The sequence below is a fragment of the Etheostoma spectabile genome, chromosome 17, assembly GCF_008692095.1.
Source record: "Etheostoma spectabile isolate EspeVRDwgs_2016 chromosome 17, UIUC_Espe_1.0, whole genome shotgun sequence".
Classification (NCBI taxonomy): Eukaryota; Metazoa; Chordata; class Actinopteri; order Perciformes; family Percidae; genus Etheostoma; species Etheostoma spectabile.
This window is the reverse complement of record NC_045749.1, coordinates 34,019-55,292: the sequence shown is the minus strand read 5'-3', so window position 1 is coordinate 55,292 and position 21,274 is coordinate 34,019. Positions and strand designations below refer to the sequence as shown.

Here is a 21,274-nt window from a genome sequence, read left to right as displayed (position 1 = left end):
ACACACACACACACACACACACGTAGAAGGTAAATATAGCCTTCCCATAATATCACCACGTGATTTATTAAACTGTGTTGGACTATTCGTCAGTCGGGTTGTTACGCTGTCCCCCTCGTCCTCCAGGTGGGCGTGGTGCAGTGTCAACACCCGCTCCGTCTTCATGTCCCAGCCGTCCAGCAGCGTCCTGATTGGCCAGGATGTGTACGCCCTGGCTCCCTTCCTGGACCTGCTCAACCACCGCCCCGACGTGCAGGTACACGTACACACACTCACCTGTGGGAACGCCCTCAGGGCAGAATGTATGGAAAATTATGTAAAAATAAAAAGCCTTTTATCACCGTTATAGTCGTCTTTTTCGAGCCCTTTGTGGCTTTCCTCCAATGATTTTCTCTTTCTTTTCTTTTTTTACGTTTGTCGACTTTTTCTGAGCCTTTTGAGCCTTCTTATTTTTTCACCAAAAGTTCTCCAAATGCCTCTCAGATTATATGACTTTTGTATCTGTCCTCTGTGTCCTCTCCTTGATGGGAGACAACTGTATCTGTCCTCTGTGTCCTCTCCTTGATGGGAGACAACTGTATCTGTCCTCTGTGTCCTCTCCTTGATGGGAGACAACTGTATCTGTCCTCTGTGTCCTCTCCTTGATGGGAGACAACTGTATCTGTCCTCTGTGTCCTCTCCTTGATGGGAGACAACTGTATCTGTCCTCTGTGTCCTCTCCTTGATGGGAGACAACTGTATCTGTCCTCTGTGTCCTCTCCTTGATGGGAGACAACTGTATCTGTCCTCTGTGTGTTTCTCCTTTTCCCCCGGTGATTTTCTCTTCTTTTTTTTCCTGATTCTTTTGACATTTTTGTGTTTTTTCCACCAAACTTTAAAGTCTTTTTTTTTTTTTTTTTTAACATTTGTCACTTTTTTTTAGATTTTTGTAACTTTTTTCTGACATCTTTTGACATTTTTAGTCATTTTTATTGACTTTTTTCTCTTATATATACATTTTTTTGTCGACTTTTCCTGAGCCTTTTGAAATTTTTGTTTTTTTTTCACCAAAATTTTAAAGCTTTTTTTGACATTGTTCATTTCTTTTGATTTGTCCCTTTTTGAGATTTTGTCACTTTTTTCTGACATCTTTTGACATTTTAGTCACTTTTATTGACTTTTTTCTCTTTTTTCGTTTTTTTAAAGTTCTTTACCATTGTATTTGGCTCCAAATGCTATAAAAAAAATAAACCACAATTTAATGAAAATATTAACAGATTATTGATTTAACTTGTGGGGAGCGTTGTTGGGAACCACCACGTTTTTTATTGTCGACTTTTCCTGAGCCTTTTCAACTTTTTGTGAGTTTTTTTTCACCAAAACTTTAAAGCTTTTTTAAATTTTTTTTGACATTTGTGTCACTTTTTTCTGACATCTTTTCACATTTTTAGTCACTTTTATTGACTTTTTTTCTCTTTCTTTTTTTTTGTCGACTTTTCTGATTCTTTGAACTTTTGTGTTTTTTTTCACCAAAACTTTAAAGCTTTTTTTTTTACTTTTGTAACTTCTTCGACATCGTTTCACATTGTGTCACTTAATTTGACATTTTCACTTTTTTTTTTAAATGTTTTTTACCAATTGTTTTAGCTCCAAATGCTACAAAATTGAAAAAAAACACAAATTTAATGAAAATATTGAACAGATTATTGATTTAACCTGCGAGGAGCGTTGTTGGGAACCATCCACGTTACTTTTTTGGAAAATTAGTTTGAAAGAAACCCAAATTTCCGATATAGAAACTTTTTGGAAAGGGGTCAGATTTGACCCAAAGACACCATTTAAAAAAAAAAAAAAAATACATATAAATGTTTTTTCAGGTAAAAGCAAGTTTCAACGACGTGACGAGGTGTTATGAAATCAGGAGCGTCTCCGGGACGCGGCGCTACCGGCAGGTCTTCATTAACTACGGTTCCCATGACAGCCAGCGCCTGTTGCTAGAGTACGGATTTGTCGCCCCCGGCAACCCCAACAGCGTGGTCTACGTGGATCCAGGTGGGAACAAAACCACTTCAGGTTGACTCTGAGGAAAAACTGATCAGAGCTCGACCGATGTACCAGCGGGTTGATATCATCGGCCGATATTAGACATTTCCCGATATATCGGTATCAGCAATTTATAATGGCCGATTTAAAAATATATATATATTTTTTAATTATGTCATATTATAGATATATAGATTTTTTTTAATATATCCATTCATTAGAATCAGTCAAAATAACATAAATTTCTGATAAATATGTATAAAATAAAAACGGGCTGTCAACCATGTTATGAGTGATGGCGTTGCATAGTCTGTCCCCCAGAGGACGCTACACAACGTCCTGTTAGTGATGGCGTTGCATAGTCTGTCCACCAGAGGACGCTCTACAACTTCCCTGTTAGTGATGGCGTTGCATAGTCTGTCCCCAGAGGACGCTCTACAACGTCCCTGTTAGTGATGGCGTTGCATAGTCTGTCCACCAGAGGACGCTCTACAACGTCCCTGTTAGTGATGGCGTTGCATAGTCTGTCCACCAAGGACGCTCTACCACGTCCCGTTAGTGATGGCGTTGCATAGTCTGTCCACCAGAGGACGCTCTACAACGTCCCTGTTAGTGATGGCGTTGCATAGTCTGTCCACCAGAGGACCTCTACAACGTCCCTGTTAGTGATGGCGTTAAATAGTCTGTCCACCAGAGGACGCTCTACAACGTCCCGTTAGTGATGGGTTGCATAGTCTGTCCACCAAGACGCTCTACAACGTCCCTGTTAGTGTGGCGTTATATGTCTGTCCACCAGAGGACCTCTACCAGTCCTGTTAGTGATGGCGTTGCATAGTCTGCCCACCAGAGGACGCTCTACAACGTCCCTGTTAGTGATGCGTTGCATATGTCTGTCCACCAGAGGACCTCTACAACGTCCTGTTAGTGATGGCGTTGCATAGTCTGTCCCCAGAGGACGCTCTACAACGTCCCTGTTAGTGATGGCGTTGCATAGTCTGTCCACCAAGGACGCTCTACAACGTCCCTGTTAGTGATGGCGTTGCATAGTCGTCCACCAAGGACGCTCTACAACGTCCCTGTAGTGATGGGTTGCATAGTCTGTCCACCAGAGGACGCTCTACCATCCTCTTAGTGATGGCGTGCATAGCCTGTCCACCAGAGGACGCTCTCACACTCCTGTTAGTGATGGCGTTGCATAGTCTGTCCCCCAGAGACGCTCTACAACGTCCCGTTAGTGATGGTGTTGCTAGTTCTGTCCCACCGAGGACGCTCTACAACGTCCCTGTTAGGTGATGCGTTAATATCTGTCCACCAGAGGACGCTCTACAAACGTCCCGTTATTTGGTGTTGATATTCTGTCCCCAGAGGACGCTCTACAACGTCCCTGTTAGTGATGGCGTTATAGTCTGTCCACACGAGACGCTCTACAACGTCCCTGTTAGTGATGCAGTTGCATAGTCTGTCCACCAGAGGACACATTGTCCCTGTTGGCAACACTGATTCTTTTTTTTGTTCAAAGGACTTTAAGTTTCTAAAGTTTGTATTTTTGTACATTTTATTTATCAGAAATTTAATATATTTTGATGTTCCGTTGTGACAATTAAACAAATTATTATTTTATTTTATTTTATTGAGAACTCTAACTACAAATAACTAATGTTAAGGAAATCTGTTAATGTTTTGTAACGCGTTTCTGGATTTATTTATTTTTTAACATATATATCGGCATATCGTTTTTTTAAATAACCAAATATTCGTATCTGTATCAGCGTTAAAAATCCTTTATCAGTCGGGCTCTAAAACAAATACAGATATTATAGAGATATCACAGTTATAGTCTCGGTTTGTTGTTGTTTTGTAAACAAGTTATGTGAGAAGTTGAAGACCCTGCTCCTGGAGCTTCGTGCTTGTTTCCCTGTGGTCCTCAGATCTCCTGGTGGAGGTTTTAGCAGGTGATGAGGGTTTGGACCAGAAGATCAAGTTCCTCAGAGAGAACCGTTTCCTTCAGTAAGACATCTGCATTGTTATTGTTCCTTTTATGTGTTGGATGGTTTGTCTGTTAACCGATGGAAAAGCGCCACTAGATACTCCTAAAATTATTGTTATTGTAGCGTTATAGAGGAACCAGGGGCGATGTTAAAGGAACAGTCCTCCGTTTTTGGAGCTACATGTTGTCTTCTCACCCAGGGTAGCAGCAGTCTCCTCGTCTCCAGTCTTTATGCTAAAATAGATCCGTTGATAAAACATATAAATAGAGAAGTTTCTGCATTGCACACACAGAGATTAATTAATTTAAAATAAAATGTGATGCCCTAAAACCTTTGACTCCTCTTCTCCCCCCCTTTAGTAACCTGACTGTGTCCAGGGAAGGTCCCAGCTGGAGGCTGATGACGGCGCTCAGACTGCTGTCCCTGCCACAAACACTGTAGTAAGACACCACACACACACACACACACACACACACACACACACACACACACACACACACACACACACAGTGGGGTTTGAAAGTTTGGGCACCCCAGGTAACAATGTCACAAAAAGGAGATTTTTTTTTCCATCTTTTCTTGGCTTTTTTATGCACATTAATACACATTTTTTACCTGGGGTGCCCAAATTTTCGAACCCCCTACAATATAAAAATTATAGATGATTTATTAGATGTGTGTGTTTTATTTTTACAGTCCCCAGTGGAAGGCGGTGTTGCTCGGCCAGGGGGTGTGTGAAGAGAGAGAGGAGAGGAGCGTGCAGACGGCTAAGACCCTCTGTCGACGACTACTACAGGACACTCACACAGCCCTGGATAAGGTGTGTGTACACACACACACAACCACTAACACACACACACACAAACACACACACACACACACACACAGACAACGTCCCTGTTAGTGATGGCGTTGCATAGTCTGTCCACTAGAGGACGCTCTACAACTGTGTGTGTGTGTGTGTGTGTGTGTGTGTGTGTGTGTGTGTGTGTGTGTGTGTGTGTGTGTGTGTGTGTGTGTGTGTGTGTGTGTGTGTGTGTGTGTGTGTGTGTGTGTGTGTGTGTGTGTGTGTGTGTGTGTGTGTGTGTGTGTGTGTGTGTGTGTGTGTGTGTGTGTGTGTGTGTGTGTGTGTGTGTGTGTGTAGATCTCCCACCTCCTTCGGCATTGTGACCAGTCAGTCAGGGAGCAGCTAGATGTGGTCAGGTCACTGCGACAGGAGGAGAGGTGCATCCTGGGAAGCTGTCTCGAGGCACTGGAAGACACGGCGAGACGACCAGACGAACTCTCGTCACGCCAGCCTGATACTGACGCAGTGAGCTGACGTCCGATTGGTTCCCTGGCCTGTCGATCGCTACGAGAAGCAATGTGATTGGCTGAACCGGTGACGCTGGACTGTCTCCCTGTTCCTGTTCTGCTTGAGACCTGTAACCAGAGGGTCACAGGTCTGGTATCAGGTCTACTCAGAGGGCGTCTGCCCTGTTCTAACGACAATAAACCCGACACCAATCACCAACATCAGTCGATCTAAGGTCAAAAGGTCAAAGATACAGTGAACTGAAGTGACTTTAAAACTATTCTAATATATCATATAAATATATAAAAAAACTAAGGGTCTACACACACACATAAGTCATATTCATATTCAACTTTTAAAGCCTTTTCAAAACAAATGATTTATTGTTTTTTAAGGCAAATTGCAACATTTTGATGGGGGACATGTTTTGTCCCTTATTTCAAGAAACAGTGGGATATATATATATATTAATAGCTAATAACTTTTTTTTTTTTAGATTTTAGACCTCGTAATCTATGTAAAGTCATGTGATGGATGGGGCTGTGTGTGACCACCACCTTCTAGACAAATAGTCATATTACACAAAAAAAGAGTGGGGAATTTTTATTTTTATTTTTTAAATATGATTTATTTCAGGCTTTTTTCCCTTTTTAATTCAGAGTGACAGTGAATAGACAGGAAAGGGGTGAGAGAGATGGGGGGGGGGGGTGACACCAAGTAAAGGGCCGCAGGTCGGATCCCAACCCCGCTCTTACTGGGGGAGCTAGAGCTCTGGATGCAGTTCTGGATCGTGTCCATTTAGGAATTGAATTTGTTTCAGATTCAAATAATTACAAAGTACAGAAGACAAAAAGCGCAACATTACACAACATGCTTTATAACAGCCACTCTAGTTTCACTTCCTGTTTATAATTGTTTGTTATGATGAGCAAAACGTAAAACTTTGCAAGAGTTGACACCAAAAGCAAGAATTGCAGTCATCTTTTTTTTTTTTTGGTAACATGTGTAGTCACTGAGTCAAATGAAGTGTTGTTGATGATTCCCAAAGAAATACAGACTAATGAGTTAATGAGCAGACGGTCTTTAATGTGATCCACCTGAAGTCCTGCGTGTTCAGAATGTGGTCTAAGGTGTCTGTGTTTGGCTCCCTGGTTACAACCAGAAGAAAATGGATCCGTCCTGCAGCTCGGAGCCCAGCGGGGGGGAAGTGAACCGGAGACTCAGACCCTCCAGGTGTTAGGGTGAGTGTGTTAGTCTCCGTGCTGGTCCAGACGGGGACCAGGTTCATGTTGCCTGCCTGTAGTGATGCATGCTGGGGCCGTTTCCAGGGCCCTAAAAAAAACAGTAAAAACAATCCCCGTTTGTTAGTGTTCACTTGAGGTGTGTGTGTGTGTGTGTGTGTGTGTGTGTGTGTGTGTGTGTGTGTGTGTCTCTCTATATAGATAGATATCAGGGCTGTAGTACTCGAGTCCGGTCTTGGACTCGAGACAGTTTTTCTATGGTCTCGGACTCGCTAGTATTTGGACTCAGACTTGTCTCGGTCTCGGCCGCTGGTCTTGCCCAATGTGGCTTCTGGTCTGGACCGAGTCCAGGTGTCTTATTATGTTGCTAATAATATTGGAGGGAAAGTGAAACCCAAAATGATTGTCTTGATACAACGTATACCTGGACTCGGTCTTGACTCTGACTCAAACCTCTTTGGACTCGGTCTTGTCTTGGACTCGACTAGTCCTGGTCTTGGACTTGTCTCGGATTAAGGTGGTCTTGACTACAGCCCTGAGGTAGATAGATAGTTTTATAGATATTTATATATATATATATATATATTGTTGTCTTACGGGTCAGAGCTGAACAACGGCCTTCTTCTTCTGGTGACGCTGGATGGTCTCCATGGTAACCGTGGCTTCATAGAGAGGGACCGCGTCTTCAGGCTGAGGTCTGGAGAGACAGACAGAAACCAGACAGACCAGATTATACTTTATTAAAGGGCCCATATCATGGAGAAAAAAATCACGTTTCCTGTGATTTGGGGTGTTGTTTTGTGTCTCTGGTGCTTCCAAAATTTCAAAATAAAACGAACTCTCCATGGGGTTTTGAGTGAGACCCGGTTTCTGTTCTGTTCCTTCAGTCTCCGGGTGAGCTGTTCAGCATCTGCACGGCTTTCTACGTCATTGGGGACTGCTAGCATGCTAGCAGTTAGCCCCTTGGTTCTCAATGGCTAAAAACACTGCTACAACACACAAGAGTGGACCATAATCTCCAAAAAAATCTACTTCCTGTCCCTGTTCTGCAGGTAGTCCACGCAAACTTGGACGTGCGTCCTAGTCTAGAAGAAGTCTCCCGGCTAATCCCGCCTTAAAGCAGTTATCTAGTTGCTGTGGTCTTACCGAGCTACCGCACATGCGCTACTCCCAACGAAGATAGTATAGAAGTGAGATAGTATAGAAGTGAGATGTCTCACTCTGGAGCTACAACAGAGAGCTCAACACACTGGGTGAAAAGAGGAGCTGCAGCAATGTGCAGTACAACAAAAATTTAAAAAAGTAAACCTCAAAATACAATTATTAACCTGAATATGAGCAGAACATGGGCCCTGTAAGTGATACTTAAAGTTAATGGTCTTATATCTATAAACTCAATTAGAAATTGTGTATGGTCTTAAAATCAGATTTGAAGATTTGGGGGCACTGAAAAAAAGACAACCGAAATGTGACAAAATAGTTTTTTTTCCCCGTACAGTTTCTTGCATCTTCTATATTTAAAGGTGCACTTATCTGATTTAGCCTTACGTTTACACGAGGGAGCATTTCTGCAAAGAAATGCAAAAGTTAAAGGTGTAATCTCGAGGATCTCCGCTCTGCCGGGGCATGTTTTGTTGGATCTGACTTCCCAGAGACTCAAACCGTGTCGCCTGTGTGACGTAGGTCAAGTGAGTAGAGCAGCGAGTCTGTTGTGTGGGCTCCGCCGGCCCTCTCCGGTGGACCAACCGTTGCTGGGTGAGTGAAAACGCATCTCTAACCATACAACACGTAAGGTCTTTAAACAGAGGGTCATAGGCTCAATCACCATCATGTTAACCTCATTCTGCCATTGTGATTTGGGACTATGCTTTTTGGCTTTTTCCCTTTTCTTTATTGTGTTGTATATCTTTTATGTGCACGGTAGAAGTTGAAAAAATTAAAAAGCCCAAAGTCCCCCCCCGTCCCCCCCCCAACAGGTTATAATGCTTGCCCCGCTGCTAGCGTGGCACACCCTCATACACTGCTTCTGACTGGCTAGTAGTCCAAAAATATGGTGTAAATATTTATTACTTTAAAGTTAAGTCGCGTATTGATTTAGTTAAAATCAATTTTAGTTTCAAATTTAGTTCATTGTTGAGTTCAAATTTAATTTCCATGTATTCATCCAAGTTCTAAACAGCTCATCCGGTTAATTGTCATTGGACAAACTGAGTTTATCCGACACCAGTATCTGAACGTGACGGACCCTCCGACCCTGCTGATTGGCTGTTGTGTGACGAGTTACCTGAGAACGCCGGCTGACATCTTCTCCACGATGTCCTTCAGAATATCTGACCAGGTGTGCTAAGGAGGGAGCTCATGTACCTGATTATCTGCACGTGTATGAGATTAAACAACGTGTGCACAGGATACGCAGGTATCGTCCCTGCTGAGCTGAGGACGCCGTCCACACCTCATGGTTCAGGAACGTCATGGAGGCCGACTTTAAGTACAGGAACCTGCAATCTGGAGGATCCAGCTGTAAAAAAAAACACAAAAAACAGTCATAATCTGACGATTAGACTTTTATTAAGATGTCCAAAATGATGATGTCCTAGTCTGTCAAGGTGAGATAAACCCTCATGTTGTCCTCGGGTCAAATTTGACCCGTTTTCAGTAAAAATAAATAAGTATTGTCACAAAAAATGGGCTGTTAAAATAAGCGCGGAAAAAATGTCAACATTGAAAATATCCAAAAACTTTGGAAAAAACATAAAACCCCCACAACATTGAACAAGTGACAAAAATGTCCAAAAAAAGCAATAATAATATTGAAAAATCTAGTCTATCAGGGTGAGATTTAACCCTCATGGGTCAAATTTGACCCGTTTTCGGTGAATTGGGGGTTTTTTTCACCGAACAATGGGCCGTCAAAATAAGCGCGGAAAATGTCAACATTGAAAATATCAAAAAACTTTGGGAAAAACACAACAAAGAAAAAGGCCCCCAAATAATAATGGAATATGTGAGAAAAGTGTCCGAAAAAAGGCCTAATATGATTGACAAAAAATCTAGTCCTATCAAGGTGAGATTTTAACCCGCATGGTCAAATTGCCCTTTTTTGGTGTTTTTTTTTTTTTTATTTATTTTTTCACAGAAAAATGGGCCGTCAAAATGCGCAGGAATATGTCAACATGAAAATATCCAAACTTTGAAAAAAACAAACACCATTGAAAAGTGGAAAAGTTCATAAAAAGAAGCGATAATATGATTGAAAAATATAATCAAATTTGAACTGTTTTCAGTAAAAAAACAAAAAAAAAAACATTTTTTCACAAAAAATGGGCCGTCAAAATAAGCGCCGAATATGTTAACATTAAAAATATCAAAAAACTTTGGAACAAAACATTTAAAAACAACACCCATTACATTGAAAAAGTGACAAAAATGTCCAAAAAAAGCAATAATAATATTGAAAAATCTAGCATCAATGTGAGATTTAACCCTCATGGGTCAAATTTGACCCGTTTAAAAAAAAAAAGGGCCGTCAAAATAAGCGTGGAAAATGTCAACATTAAAAAATATCAAAAAACTTTGGAAAAACAGATAAAAGCACCCACAACATTGAAAAAGTAACAAAAATGTCAAAAGTGATAATATTGAAAAATTTAGTCTTTCAAGGTGAGATTTAACCCTCATGTTTTCCTCGGGTCAAATTTGACCAGTTTTCAGTAAAAAAAAATACATTTTGTCACAAAAAATGGGCCGTCAAAATACGCAGTGAAAATGTCAACATTGAAAATATTAAAAGAAATTGGGAAAAGCATTAAAAAAACTCATCCATTATATTGAAAAAGTGACATAAATGTCAGAAAAAGCGATAATATGATTGAAAAATCTAGCTATCAAGGTGAGATTTAACCCTCATGGGTCAAATTTGACCCGTTTTTGGTGATTTTTTTATTTATTTTTTCACAGAAAAATGGGCCGTCAAAATAAGCGCGGATATGTAACATTGAAAACATCAAAAACTTTGAGAAAACATAAAACACCATTGGAAAAGTGAGAAAATGTCAGAAAAAAGCTTAATGATTGAAATATGATCAAATTTGAACTGTTTTCGTAAAAAAAAATAAAAAATACATTTTTTCACAGAAATGGGCCGTCATAGAGCGCAGAAAATGTCAACATTGAAATATCAAAAAACTTTGGGAAAAACATCAAAAAAAAACAAACAAAACACCCACAACATTGAAAAAGTGACGAAATGTCAGACGCGAAATAATATTTGAAAAATCTAGTCTATCAAGGAATGAATTTAACCCATGTTGTCCTCGGGTCAAATTTACCGTTTCGGTGATTTCTTTCTTTTTTTTTTCAACATAAAATGGGCAAGTCCAAATAAATAAAGCGCGTAAAAAGTGTGCAACATTTGAAAATATCAAAAAAACTTTGGGGAAAAAACACCCACAACATTGAAAAAGTGACAAATAATGTTGAAAAAAAGTGACAATTTTTTTTTTTTTCATGGTTGACAGGAAGACAACACAAGGGTTAATATGCGTTGTTTGTATATGTACGTACGTACGTATGTATATATATAAATATATTGTTTGTATATGTATGTTTATGTATTGTGTACTTGTTTCTCTTTTCTATTTTCCTACCTGAAGATTTTGCGAGCAGAGAGTATGAAGAGTGTGAAGAGTGTGAAGTGGGAAGAGTATGAAGAGTGTGAAGAGTATGAAGAGTGTGAAGAGTATGAAGAGTGTGAAGAGTATGAAGGGTGTGAAGAGTATGAAGAGTGGGAAGTGTGAAGAGTATGAAGGGTGTGAAGAGTATGAAGGGTGTGAGGAGTGTGAAGTATGAAGAGTATGAAGAGTGTGAAGTGGGAAGAGTGTGAAGGGTGTGGAGTGTGAGGAGTGTGAGGAGTGTGAAGAGTGTGAAGTATGAAGAGTATGAAGAGTGTGAAGAGTATGAAGAGTGTGAAGTGGGAAGAGTGTGAAGTGGGAAGAGTGTGAAGAGTGTGAAGAGTATGAAGAGTGTGAAGTGGGAAGAGTGTGAAGGGTGTGAAGAGTGTGAAGTGGGAAGAGTGTGAAGTGGAAAGAGTGTGAAGAGTATGAAGGGTGTGAAGTGGGAAGAGTATGAATAGTGTAAAGAGTATGAAGAGTGTAAAGAGTATGAAGAGTGTAAAGAGTGTGAAGAGTATGAAGAGTGTGAAGTGGGAAGAGTGTAAAGAGTATGAAGAGTGTAAAGAGTATGAAGAGTGTAAAGAGTGTGAAGAGTATGAAGAGTGTAAAGAGTATGAAGAGTGTAAAGAGTGTGAAGAGTATGAAGAGTGTGAAGTAAAGACCCCGTCTGATGCGGCTCTGACTCACCTGCAGGTCTTTGTGGGACGTGACCCAGTGACCCCCAACGCCCAGCACGCTGATGATGTCATGTTTGTGTGGGAGGAGCTTCGTCTTCTCTGACTCTTCCTCGCACAGACGTACTACACACACACACACACACACACACACACACACACACACACCATTTGTCCATTCTCTTACATTAAAACTTATGTTAACAGTAGTATTAGATTAGATAATTTATTCATCCCACAGCGGGGAAATTCCCTTGTTACAGCAGCATTTTCTACAATAAAAAAACAAAACAAACAAAAACAAACAAACAAGTAAACACACAAACAACAGCCAGTGAGCAGAAGGTACACTGAAGTAAAACGGCGTCAAATAAAAGGTTTTGTAAAGTAAAGTGCGGTTGCCTTAGGACAAGAAACAACATTGCGGTGTAAGTAAGTGACGTTAAAATTAAATTGAATATGTAATTAAAGTAATAAAGCAAAAGCAGGTAAACCATAATATAAGTTATATTTACCCACCATGAATAATATTGAAAAAGTAAGTTCTTGTAATGGAAAAAATATAAATACAGATAATAAAAGATATACAGAGAGTGTGTGTGGAGTAAATTAAAAAAAAACAGGAAGAGAAACTATGACATTATCAGGTGGTGCAGGTGTTGTAGAGTTGTACATTATTCTTATTTTTCTTTATTGTTATTGAGATACTAACTGCCGCGCTAACAACATCGCAAAAGGCTGCGACATATCGTGAAAGATACTTTTGAGATTTTTTTGAGAAATAATCAGTGGGGAAAAAGCACTTTAAACTGTAACTCCATTTTCAGTGGTGCCTTTTATTTTTAATTCAATGTTGGAAATGATTTCCTTTCATTTGTTTTAAAGTCAACAAGCAGTTTGTTGTATATTATATTTGATCGCATGTTTTTGTAAATACGAGTTTACCTCCAGAGTCTACGACTATGTCCACTCCCAGTCCTCCGGTCTCCTCCAGAACCACCGGCAGCAGGTCTGATGAGCCGTCATAAACCGGAATAACCTTAACTTCACACACAAAGACGGCAGCATATTCAGTTTACATTACATTTTAAAACCCTAAATATCAGTCTCACTGCCAGTTGGAAGCTCATTTAAAGTGCTCATATTATGCTTTTTCCCCATTCCTTTTATAGTGTTATATATCTTTTTTGTGCATGTTATAGGTTTAAAAAGTGAAAAAACCCAAAGTCCACCCCCCATCTCCAACAGAAATACTCATACTCTGCTTCTGACTGGCTAGTAGTCCTTACCTAGGTACTGTCAGGACCCTCTACTCTGCTTCAACTGGCTAGTAGTCCTTACCTAGATACTGTCAGGGCCCTCATACTCTGCTTCTGACTGGCTAGTTTCCTTACCTAGGTACTGTCAGGGCCCTCATACTCTGCTTCGACTGGCTAGTAGTCCTTACCTAGGTACTGTCAGGGCCTCATACTCTGCTTCTGACTGGCTAGTACCCTTACCTAGGTACTGTCAGGGCCCTCATTCTCTGCTTCTGACGGCTAGTAGTCCTTACCTAGGTACTGTCAGGGCCTCATATCCTGCTTTCTGACTGCTAGTAGTCCTTACCTAGGTACTGTCAGGGCCCTCATACTCTGCTTCTGACTGGCTAGTAGTCCTTACCAGGTACTGTCAGGGCCCTCATTCTACTGCTTCTGACTGGCTAGTAGTCCTTACCTAGGTACTGTCGGGACCCTCATACTCGTGCTCCTGACTGGCTAGTAGTCCTTACCTAGGTACTGTCAGGACACGGAAAATAAGCATTAAACGAGCACTTTAAATTGCAGCAGTTGCAATTTCAATGTTTGCCACACGGTGGCAGCAGGTTTGAGATGATTAGACCATTACTTCAGTCTCCATTTTACAACATTTACTTAAAATGAGAAAAGAAGGAGGCCATATCCTGGGGTAATTTATCTGTAATATGTCTCAACTAAATGTAAACTAAAGTTATAACAAAACAATGCATCTGATATACTAACGACACAGGAATGCTCCATGGATTCACACACACACACACACACACACACACACACACACACACACACACACACACACACACACACACACACACACACACACACACACACACACACACACACACACACACACACACACACACACACACACACACACACACACACACACAGCAATAAACCAAAAGCTTGTATTGATTAATCTATTGCATGGTGTTGCTATGTGGCAACAAATTCTTTTTCTTAGTTTTTTCCACAATAAACCATGTAAAATGCATTGTTTTCTGTGCAGTTGTGTAAATAGGTATTTTATTTTGAAATTGTTATTAATTTAATGACTTCACATAACTGGGAAATCTCGTTTCCCCGTCCCCTTTTCCAGACCACGTTCCAGGATCGGCCAAAATGTTGTAATTTTTCTTAATTTTAGAAGCATTTCTTTGGAAAAAAAAAAATTCAACTGTTCTTTTAATATTCATCATTTAAACCAGTTCAAATGCTGTATTTTTTTGTAAAAGGCTCAAATTTATTTGTTGCCATATGGCATCTAAGTTGAATTTGTATTATTGGGGTTTTTTTTCAATAAAAGCATGTTTTTAAAGAAATAATTAATTATATATATATATATATATATATATTTCTTTTTTTATTTTCTTTTTTACAATTGCCTTATTTAAGCAACCTGGAGTCAAATAAAAACAAACAATTCAAGACATTTTTACCATGTTTAAAAATCAATTCATGCAATAGAGGGTTAATAAAAATGCTACTTCGCTCAGGAACGAGAAGATCGGCAGCAAGGAAGCACGCACGCACGTCAGACAGACAGACAGACAGACAGACAGACAGGTCTCACCTACTAAAGGATCCTGGACACCTGAGGAAGACATGAAGGGGAGGAAAGAAGACAGGAAACAACCCAAAGATGTTTTTTTTAAAAGGGTGAAAGAGAAGCAAAAGATCGTGAAATCAGATCAGAAAACTCCAGGAATTTGAAAAGAAATGCTGGGATTCTGCAGTTAAAACTTCACGGAGATTGGGTTTAAAAAGTAAAAAGCACACAAAGCTTTTTGAACTCCAGACATCCAACAACAACAACGACGACGACGTACCCACGCTGGGCCGGAGCTGCTCCAGGAACGCGTGTTTTTGGGGCGAGTGCGACGTCGTCAACACCTTGACGCCGTGGTAACAAGCCAGCTGGATGCACATGAGGCCGAAAGACTGGGGAGGGAGAGGAGAGGGGGATATCACACTTCCACATGCTCATTTTTGTCTTTTTTTTGGATAGTTTTAACCCCGGTGTTGCCCTCCCGCCCACTGCACAACTTTTTGTTTTTCTCTGTCCACATTTAAAAAAACAAATTCCCTGTTTTTTCCCATTTTTCCCAATGTTTTTGTTGTTTTTGTTATGTTTCCCCCGACGTTTTTTAAGCTTTTTCTGTCATTTTGGTCACTTTATTTCAATGTTCTGTTCTTTTCTCCAAATGTGTGTGTGTGTGTGTGTGTGTGTGTGTGTGTGTGTGTGTGTGTGTGTGTGTGTGTGTGTGTGTGTGTGTGTGTGTGTGTGTGTGTGTGTGTGTGTGTGTGTGTGTGTGTGTGTGTGTGTGTGTGTGTGTGTGTGTGTGTGTGTGCGTGCGCGTGTGTGCGCGTGTGCGCGTGTGTTTACGCAAAGTCCTGATGTCCCGTTGGTCAACCAGACGTCTGATTCGTGAGTGTTGTACGTACGCTGGCTCCGTCCATCACCAGGAGTGTGTGTCCGGCTGCCATGCGAGCGTGTGTGTGTAGCGCGGTGTGTGCGCGCAGGCCGTCTCGCAGCGCTCCTGCAACACACACCGAGCTCAGCTTCTCTGGCTTCTGGACTGGAGAACGGGAAGAGAAACACACGTTTTACACATTTCTTTGCGCCTTAATGACCTCACAACGTCCAGATTTGACGGAGCTGACGTCAATGGGCAAGACACTGATCCCTGAGTTGCCCCCGATGCTGCACCATCGGAGTGTGAATGTGTGTGTGTGTGTGTGTGAGTGTTTATCTGATGAGCAGGTGGACCTGCCCCTCTTGTAGCACCTTGTACGGCAGCCCCGGCACGGTGAATGAATGTGTGTGAATGGTTCCTGTTCTATGTAAAAGCGCTTTGAGTAGTTGTTAAGACTAGAAAAGACGCTTTATAAACACAGCACATTTACACAATTCTGCTTCATTCAAACTGCCAACAAAGCTTTTAGGTGAGGGGCTGGGACCTGGAACGGCTTTTTTGGAAGCTGACTGTCGTGACAATTTGGGTTTAGATGATAATGGATGTTGCACATTTGCAGGAAGTGTGTACATGTGTGTGTGTGTGTGTGTGTGTGTGTGTGTGTACCTAAATAGTGTTCATCTACTTCAACGACATCACAGAGTCCAGAGCAGGGAGAGTCCAGGGGCAGGATGCCTGGGAAAGGGAAGGTTGATGAGATTGAGAGGCCAGGAAATAGTCCCAGAATCTCTTTGACGAGGGAGTCCTGGCCAAGGCAGCAGCATCAAAGTTTCCACATACAGTAACAAACAGCAGACTTAATACAAAACTGAAAAAAATGCCATTAAAACACTAAGAAAATCTGAATTCTGTAACAGGACGGGAGTTCAGGGAGTCCTTTTCTCCCATTTTTAAAATCTTCCATGCTACGAATCTAATCTAGATTAAGGTGACTTTGTCTCGGTCAGGCCTATGGTTGTGAATAAGGAAATATCCCCGTTGTGGGATGAATAAAGTCTAATCTAGTCTAATCTAGTCTAGTCTAATCTAATCTAATCTAGTCTAATCTAGTCTAATCTAATTAAAAAAAGGTTCCCACCTACGACCTCGTCCTCCGGCTGGAAGAACGAGACCTTGTCGCCCACTGCAGAAAAAAAACACAAACAACTTAAAGTGACGATTTTGTCAATGAAGGCACTTCCTTCTAATCATGGTTTTCATTCTGAACAAGCATGCAGCACCAGGGAAATGTGTGTGTGTCTGTGTGTGTGTGTCTCTGTGTGTGTCTGTGTGTGTTAACCTTGCAGGACGACCCCAGCCACCTCTCTGCCAACAGGAAGTAGATCTCTCTGGATCCCCAGGTCGTCGAGCAGCTGGAGAACGGGACGGAAATGAGAGAAAATCACTTCGGTCCCACGAGGGGTATTTAACGATCTCAATTTAACTCAGTGACCTTCACTGGCGCGAAGGTTAAAGGAACACTACCGACACAGTAGTTGGTATTTAATATCCAAGAACAACAGATCAGGGACAGTGTAGCTGGACCTATGGACACATGCAGGACTGTTGGAGCTAAATCCTGATCCGGTCTCAGGGGTCAGTCCATTAAGAGTCAGAATCCCAGATGTTGATGTGTGAATCCTTTTTATTACGTAGGATATATCCTAGAGACAAAGTTGCATAGATCAAGCTATCACTGCTCTCCCCTTCCTTGGTCTGGCTCTTGCACCCCGTCTTTCCACTAAGGGTGGGGGGGGGGGGGGGGGGGGGGGGGTGTCTCTAGACCCCAGTAATGTGATGTGTTCATGTGCTTATTTCGTTATCTGTTCAGTTGGAGTGTGTCTGAAAGTTCATGACCCTCAGTTCAGGACTTGCAGAGCAAAAGATCAGTTCGGGCTGTAAAAGAGGGACTGGAACCAGATTCAGGATGCGGACCCTGATCCTCAATCCTGCTTCTGGCATATTTAAGGAGAGCTGGATCATAACAGAATGTACCAGAACATCTTATGTATAGACACGTATTGCAACCAACTAATGCATGACAACATGTCCTTTTATGTTGAAATAATGCTTTTGCCTTTTAGCTTAAATGTAGAATGCAAATCACACACACACGTTTAAGCATATAACATTAAAATCCCAACAGTATGTGGACTACACTGTTGTGTTTGGGGTCTTGTTTTGGGTTCTTTGTCCCCTTTTTGGTTCTGTTGTCCTGTCTTGTGTTGTTGGTCCTGTTCTGTGTCCCCCCCCCCCCCCCCCGAGTGTCTGTATGTTCTGTTTCCTGTTTTTATTGAAGTCTGGTTTTTGTCTCGTCCTGCCTTTAGTTCTACTTCCTGTGTCTTCCCGCCCTTGTGATTACCTGATGTTTTCCACTGATTCCCTCCCTCTCGTTACCTTGTTACCTTGTGACTCGTAACTTGTTACTTCGTGACCTGTTCTTTGTGACCTTGACCTTTGTTGTCCTCGTACTGTCTCGTATTCGTTCTTCCGTTACCGCGTTACTGTGACTCGTTACCCACCTGTTATTCGTTTCCTCTACTGTTCCTGTTGTGACCTCGTTCCTCGTCCTGTATTTCGTTTCCCGTACTTTGTACCTCGTGACCTGTTATTTCGTTTCCCGTACCTGTTTACTTTGTGACCTCGTTCACGACCTCTTTTTTTCGTTTCCTCGTTACCTCGGTTACTTTGTGACCTCGTTACTTTGTGACCTCGTTACCTCGTGACCTTGTTATTTCGTTTCCTCTCGTTACTTTGTGACCGCGTTACCTCGTGACCTCGTTATTTCGTTTCCTCGTTACTTTCTGACCTTGTTTCCTCGTTACTTTGTGACCTCGTGACCTCGTTATTTCGTTTCCTCGTTACTTTGTGACCTCGTTACCTCGTTATTTCGTTTCCTCGTTACTTTGTGACCTTGTTACCTCGTTATTTCGTTTCCTCGTTACCTCGTTACTTTGTGACCTCGTTACTTTGTGACCTCGTTACCTCGTGACCTTGTTATTTCGTTTCCTCGTTACTTTGTGACCTCGTGACCTCGTTATTTCGTTACCTCGTTACTTTGTGACCTCGTGACCTCGTTATTTCGTTTCCTCGTTACTTTCTGACCTTCTTACCTCGTTACTTTGTGACCTTGTGACCTCGTCACCTTGTGTATTTAAGGTCTGGGCGTCCCTGGTCTCTGTTCAGATCCTTTTGTCCGGTCCTTGTGATTGGTTGAGCCGTGTTATCGGCGTCCTGTCTGCGTATCTTCCCCGTGAGTTTTCTGCGTTTTGAGTTTTCCTATTAATCTTTTTTTGCCTTGGATTTTGTTTTTTTTGGGACTTTTTGTGCTTCTGTTGGATCCTGTGTTTTGTGGACTTTGTTTTGTTAATAACTTAGCTTAGTCGAGCTCTCCTCTACTCTGCGTTTGGATACTCCTTGTGTTGTTGTGGTTTAGGGTTTTGTTGTGGTTTAGGGTTTTGTTGTGGTTTAGGGTTTTGTTGTGGTTTAGGGTTTTGTTGTGGGTTTTTTGCCCCCTTTTTGGTTCTGTTGTCCTGTCTCGTGTTGTCTGGGTTCCCCTGAGTGTCTGTAGGTTCTGTTTCCTGTTTTTTGTCAAGCTCTCCCCTACTCTGCGTTTGGATCGTCCTTCATTCCACATTGTCACATAAACAAGATGATCACGAAGCCTTTAAAATATATTTCAACCATTACATGATGCATGTATTACATCGTCATTGCAAAATGCAATATATCCATTATCTTGTGTACAAGTACACATCTAAGAAGTGTAACTCCCATTGGACCATCCTGTGTATAAAGTAATTTCTTTTTGTGTCAATATACTGTGTAGTAATGTATAATAACAGTATTTGCTCTATTAATTTTGCAAAGTGAAATTACAATATTTTCACTTACACACACACATTAGGGCTGGGCGATATGGACCAAAAGTCATATCGCGATATATTTGGGCTGAATTATCGATATACGATATATATCCCGATATTTTTTTCCCGCAAATGTTTAGTCAAAGTCAAATATGACATGTCACAAGTAGTTTTATTGAAACCAGCAATTTCAGTGAACAGTTACAAAATCAAATTCACCTGCTTCATAAATAAAAGCTCAGCTGTTTAAATAAAAATAAAATGTAAACGTAAATACTGTATACATCAGGAGTACCTTTTTTTTTTAAATGCTCACCGGTGTGATCCTGGGGGAAATAACTTGTTTGACGACACGCTGATTTCATCTCCCAGTCTTGAATGAAGTGAACTGTCACGCTCATGTGAGGCTCACGCGTCCTGCTCGACCACGTATCGCCGGTCAACGCTAACGACGTTAGCGAGCCGCTCAGCGAGGCTCTGCCTGACTTCAGTCTACATTTGTGGCTGGGGAGCTCTTATCTGGGGTCCATCGTTTTCAGTAGCTTTTTGAATCCGACTTGTTCCGCAGTTGCAACAGTGACCATATCTTTAGCGATGTGATAGGACACGGCTTTAGTTATAGTACACCGCTTGTCACTTTTCTTTGCATAAGGCACACGGCGGGTAAATGAAGTTTGCAGTGAACTTTGTTTCGGGGCTGGAGCTTTTTGGGGTTGTCGATGGCTTGCGGCTGGGGCTTCTGCAGCGCGCAGTTTCACAGACTCTTCGTATTGCAGTGTGTGCCACTGGTTTAGGTGGTGAAAAAGAATTGTAGTGCTTCCACCCCTGGCTGTAATTTGTTTATGGCACTCCTTACATACAACGTGCATTTGTTGCTCATCTGATACTTTGAATCCGAACCATCTGCAAATGACTGAGCCACTGCTTTTTTCTTTTACTAACCAGCTCATCCTCCGTTCGCTCCGCAGACGTTGTTGCTTCCTCCATGTTTGTTAAAGAGTGTCTATCCCTGCCCCTCCCCCCTCTGTGTATGAAAGAGAAGGGGCGGGGGGGGCGCGGGGAGCAGTGCAGAGAGCGCCAGGTCACTTGCTTGCTTGGAGGATCACAGCGTAAATTTAAACTATATCGATATATGCGATATGGTCTAATTCCATATCTCATTAAAAAATATATCAATATATTTTTTATATCGCCCAGCCCTAACACACATGCTTAAGTACCTATACTGAGACCTAAATGGAGGTCTCCTGCATATAGTGGTGGTAGTTGGTGGTTTGATCCCTGGCCCTGCGGTCCCATGTCAAAGTGTCCTTGGGCAAGACACTGAGTTGCCCCCTAAAACCCTGAGTTGCCCGCGTTGCCCTGCTGTGCATTGGAGTGTAAATGTGTGTGTGAGAGTGTTTATCTGATGAGCAGGTGTGTGAATGTAAAAGTGCTTTGAGTGGGTAATTGAGACTAGAAAAGCGCGCTGTAAGAACAGTCCACTGACATGTCAGAGTGAGGGGCTGACCAGTTGGGGCTTTGGTGCCTTGCTCAAGAAGTCACCAGTCCACCACCATGCTTTGGTCCGTATGGGGACTCGAACCAGCGGCCCCCCCCTTCCGGTTCCCAACCTAAACTCCCTGTTTTTAATCAGGCAACAGTAACGCTCACATGCTTTTTGACATCCTCTCTGGTCTAAGTACCTTGAAGTCCAGCGGGCTGAGTCCACACGCCTTCACCTGAACTCGGACCAGGTGGCTGCCTAAAACCTCTGGAAGACTCTGGG

The 21,274-nt window shown here is 41.8% G+C and overlaps 2 protein-coding genes across 4 annotated transcripts in view; one reads left to right on the top strand and one right to left on the bottom strand.

Annotated features, from left to right (window-relative positions):
- setd4 (SET domain containing 4) overlaps window positions 1–6,079 on the top strand; it is a 12,411-nt gene extending 6,332 nt beyond the window's left edge. The window contains 6 exon segments of the mRNA XM_032540928.1: window positions 127–256; window positions 1,857–2,031; window positions 3,951–4,029; window positions 4,370–4,450; window positions 4,707–4,830; window positions 5,155–6,079. Of these exon segments, the coding sequence (XP_032396819.1) occupies window positions 127–256; window positions 1,857–2,031; window positions 3,951–4,029; window positions 4,370–4,450; window positions 4,707–4,830; window positions 5,155–5,331 (766 nt within the window). The 3' untranslated portion in view covers window positions 5,332–6,079.
- The window catches only part of cryzl1 (crystallin, zeta (quinone reductase)-like 1), a 16,481-nt gene continuing 1,146 nt past the window's right edge, over window positions 5,940–21,274 (bottom strand). The window contains exons 2-14 of one of the 3 annotated variants that reach the window (XM_032540924.1): window positions 21,192–21,269; window positions 16,941–17,013; window positions 16,740–16,784; window positions 16,268–16,336; window positions 15,630–15,763; window positions 15,014–15,125; window positions 14,758–14,778; window positions 12,835–12,933; window positions 11,903–12,015; window positions 8,958–9,063; window positions 8,830–8,875; window positions 7,143–7,242; window positions 5,941–6,636 (exon numbers count right to left, since the gene is read on the bottom strand). In XM_032540924.1, the coding sequence (XP_032396815.1) occupies window positions 7,146–7,242; window positions 8,830–8,875; window positions 8,958–9,063; window positions 11,903–12,015; window positions 12,835–12,933; window positions 14,758–14,778; window positions 15,014–15,125; window positions 15,630–15,763; window positions 16,268–16,336; window positions 16,740–16,784; window positions 16,941–17,013; window positions 21,192–21,269 (993 nt within the window). In that variant the 3' untranslated portion in view covers window positions 5,941–6,636; window positions 7,143–7,145. Of the gene's footprint in view, window positions 6,637–7,142; window positions 7,243–8,829; window positions 8,876–8,957; window positions 9,064–11,902; window positions 12,016–12,834; window positions 12,934–14,757; window positions 14,779–15,013; window positions 15,126–15,629; window positions 15,764–16,267; window positions 16,337–16,739; window positions 16,785–16,940; window positions 17,014–21,191; window positions 21,270–21,274 lie in introns of all 3 variants that reach the window. The other 2 variants (XM_032540926.1, XM_032540925.1) reach the window with 2 other exon arrangements.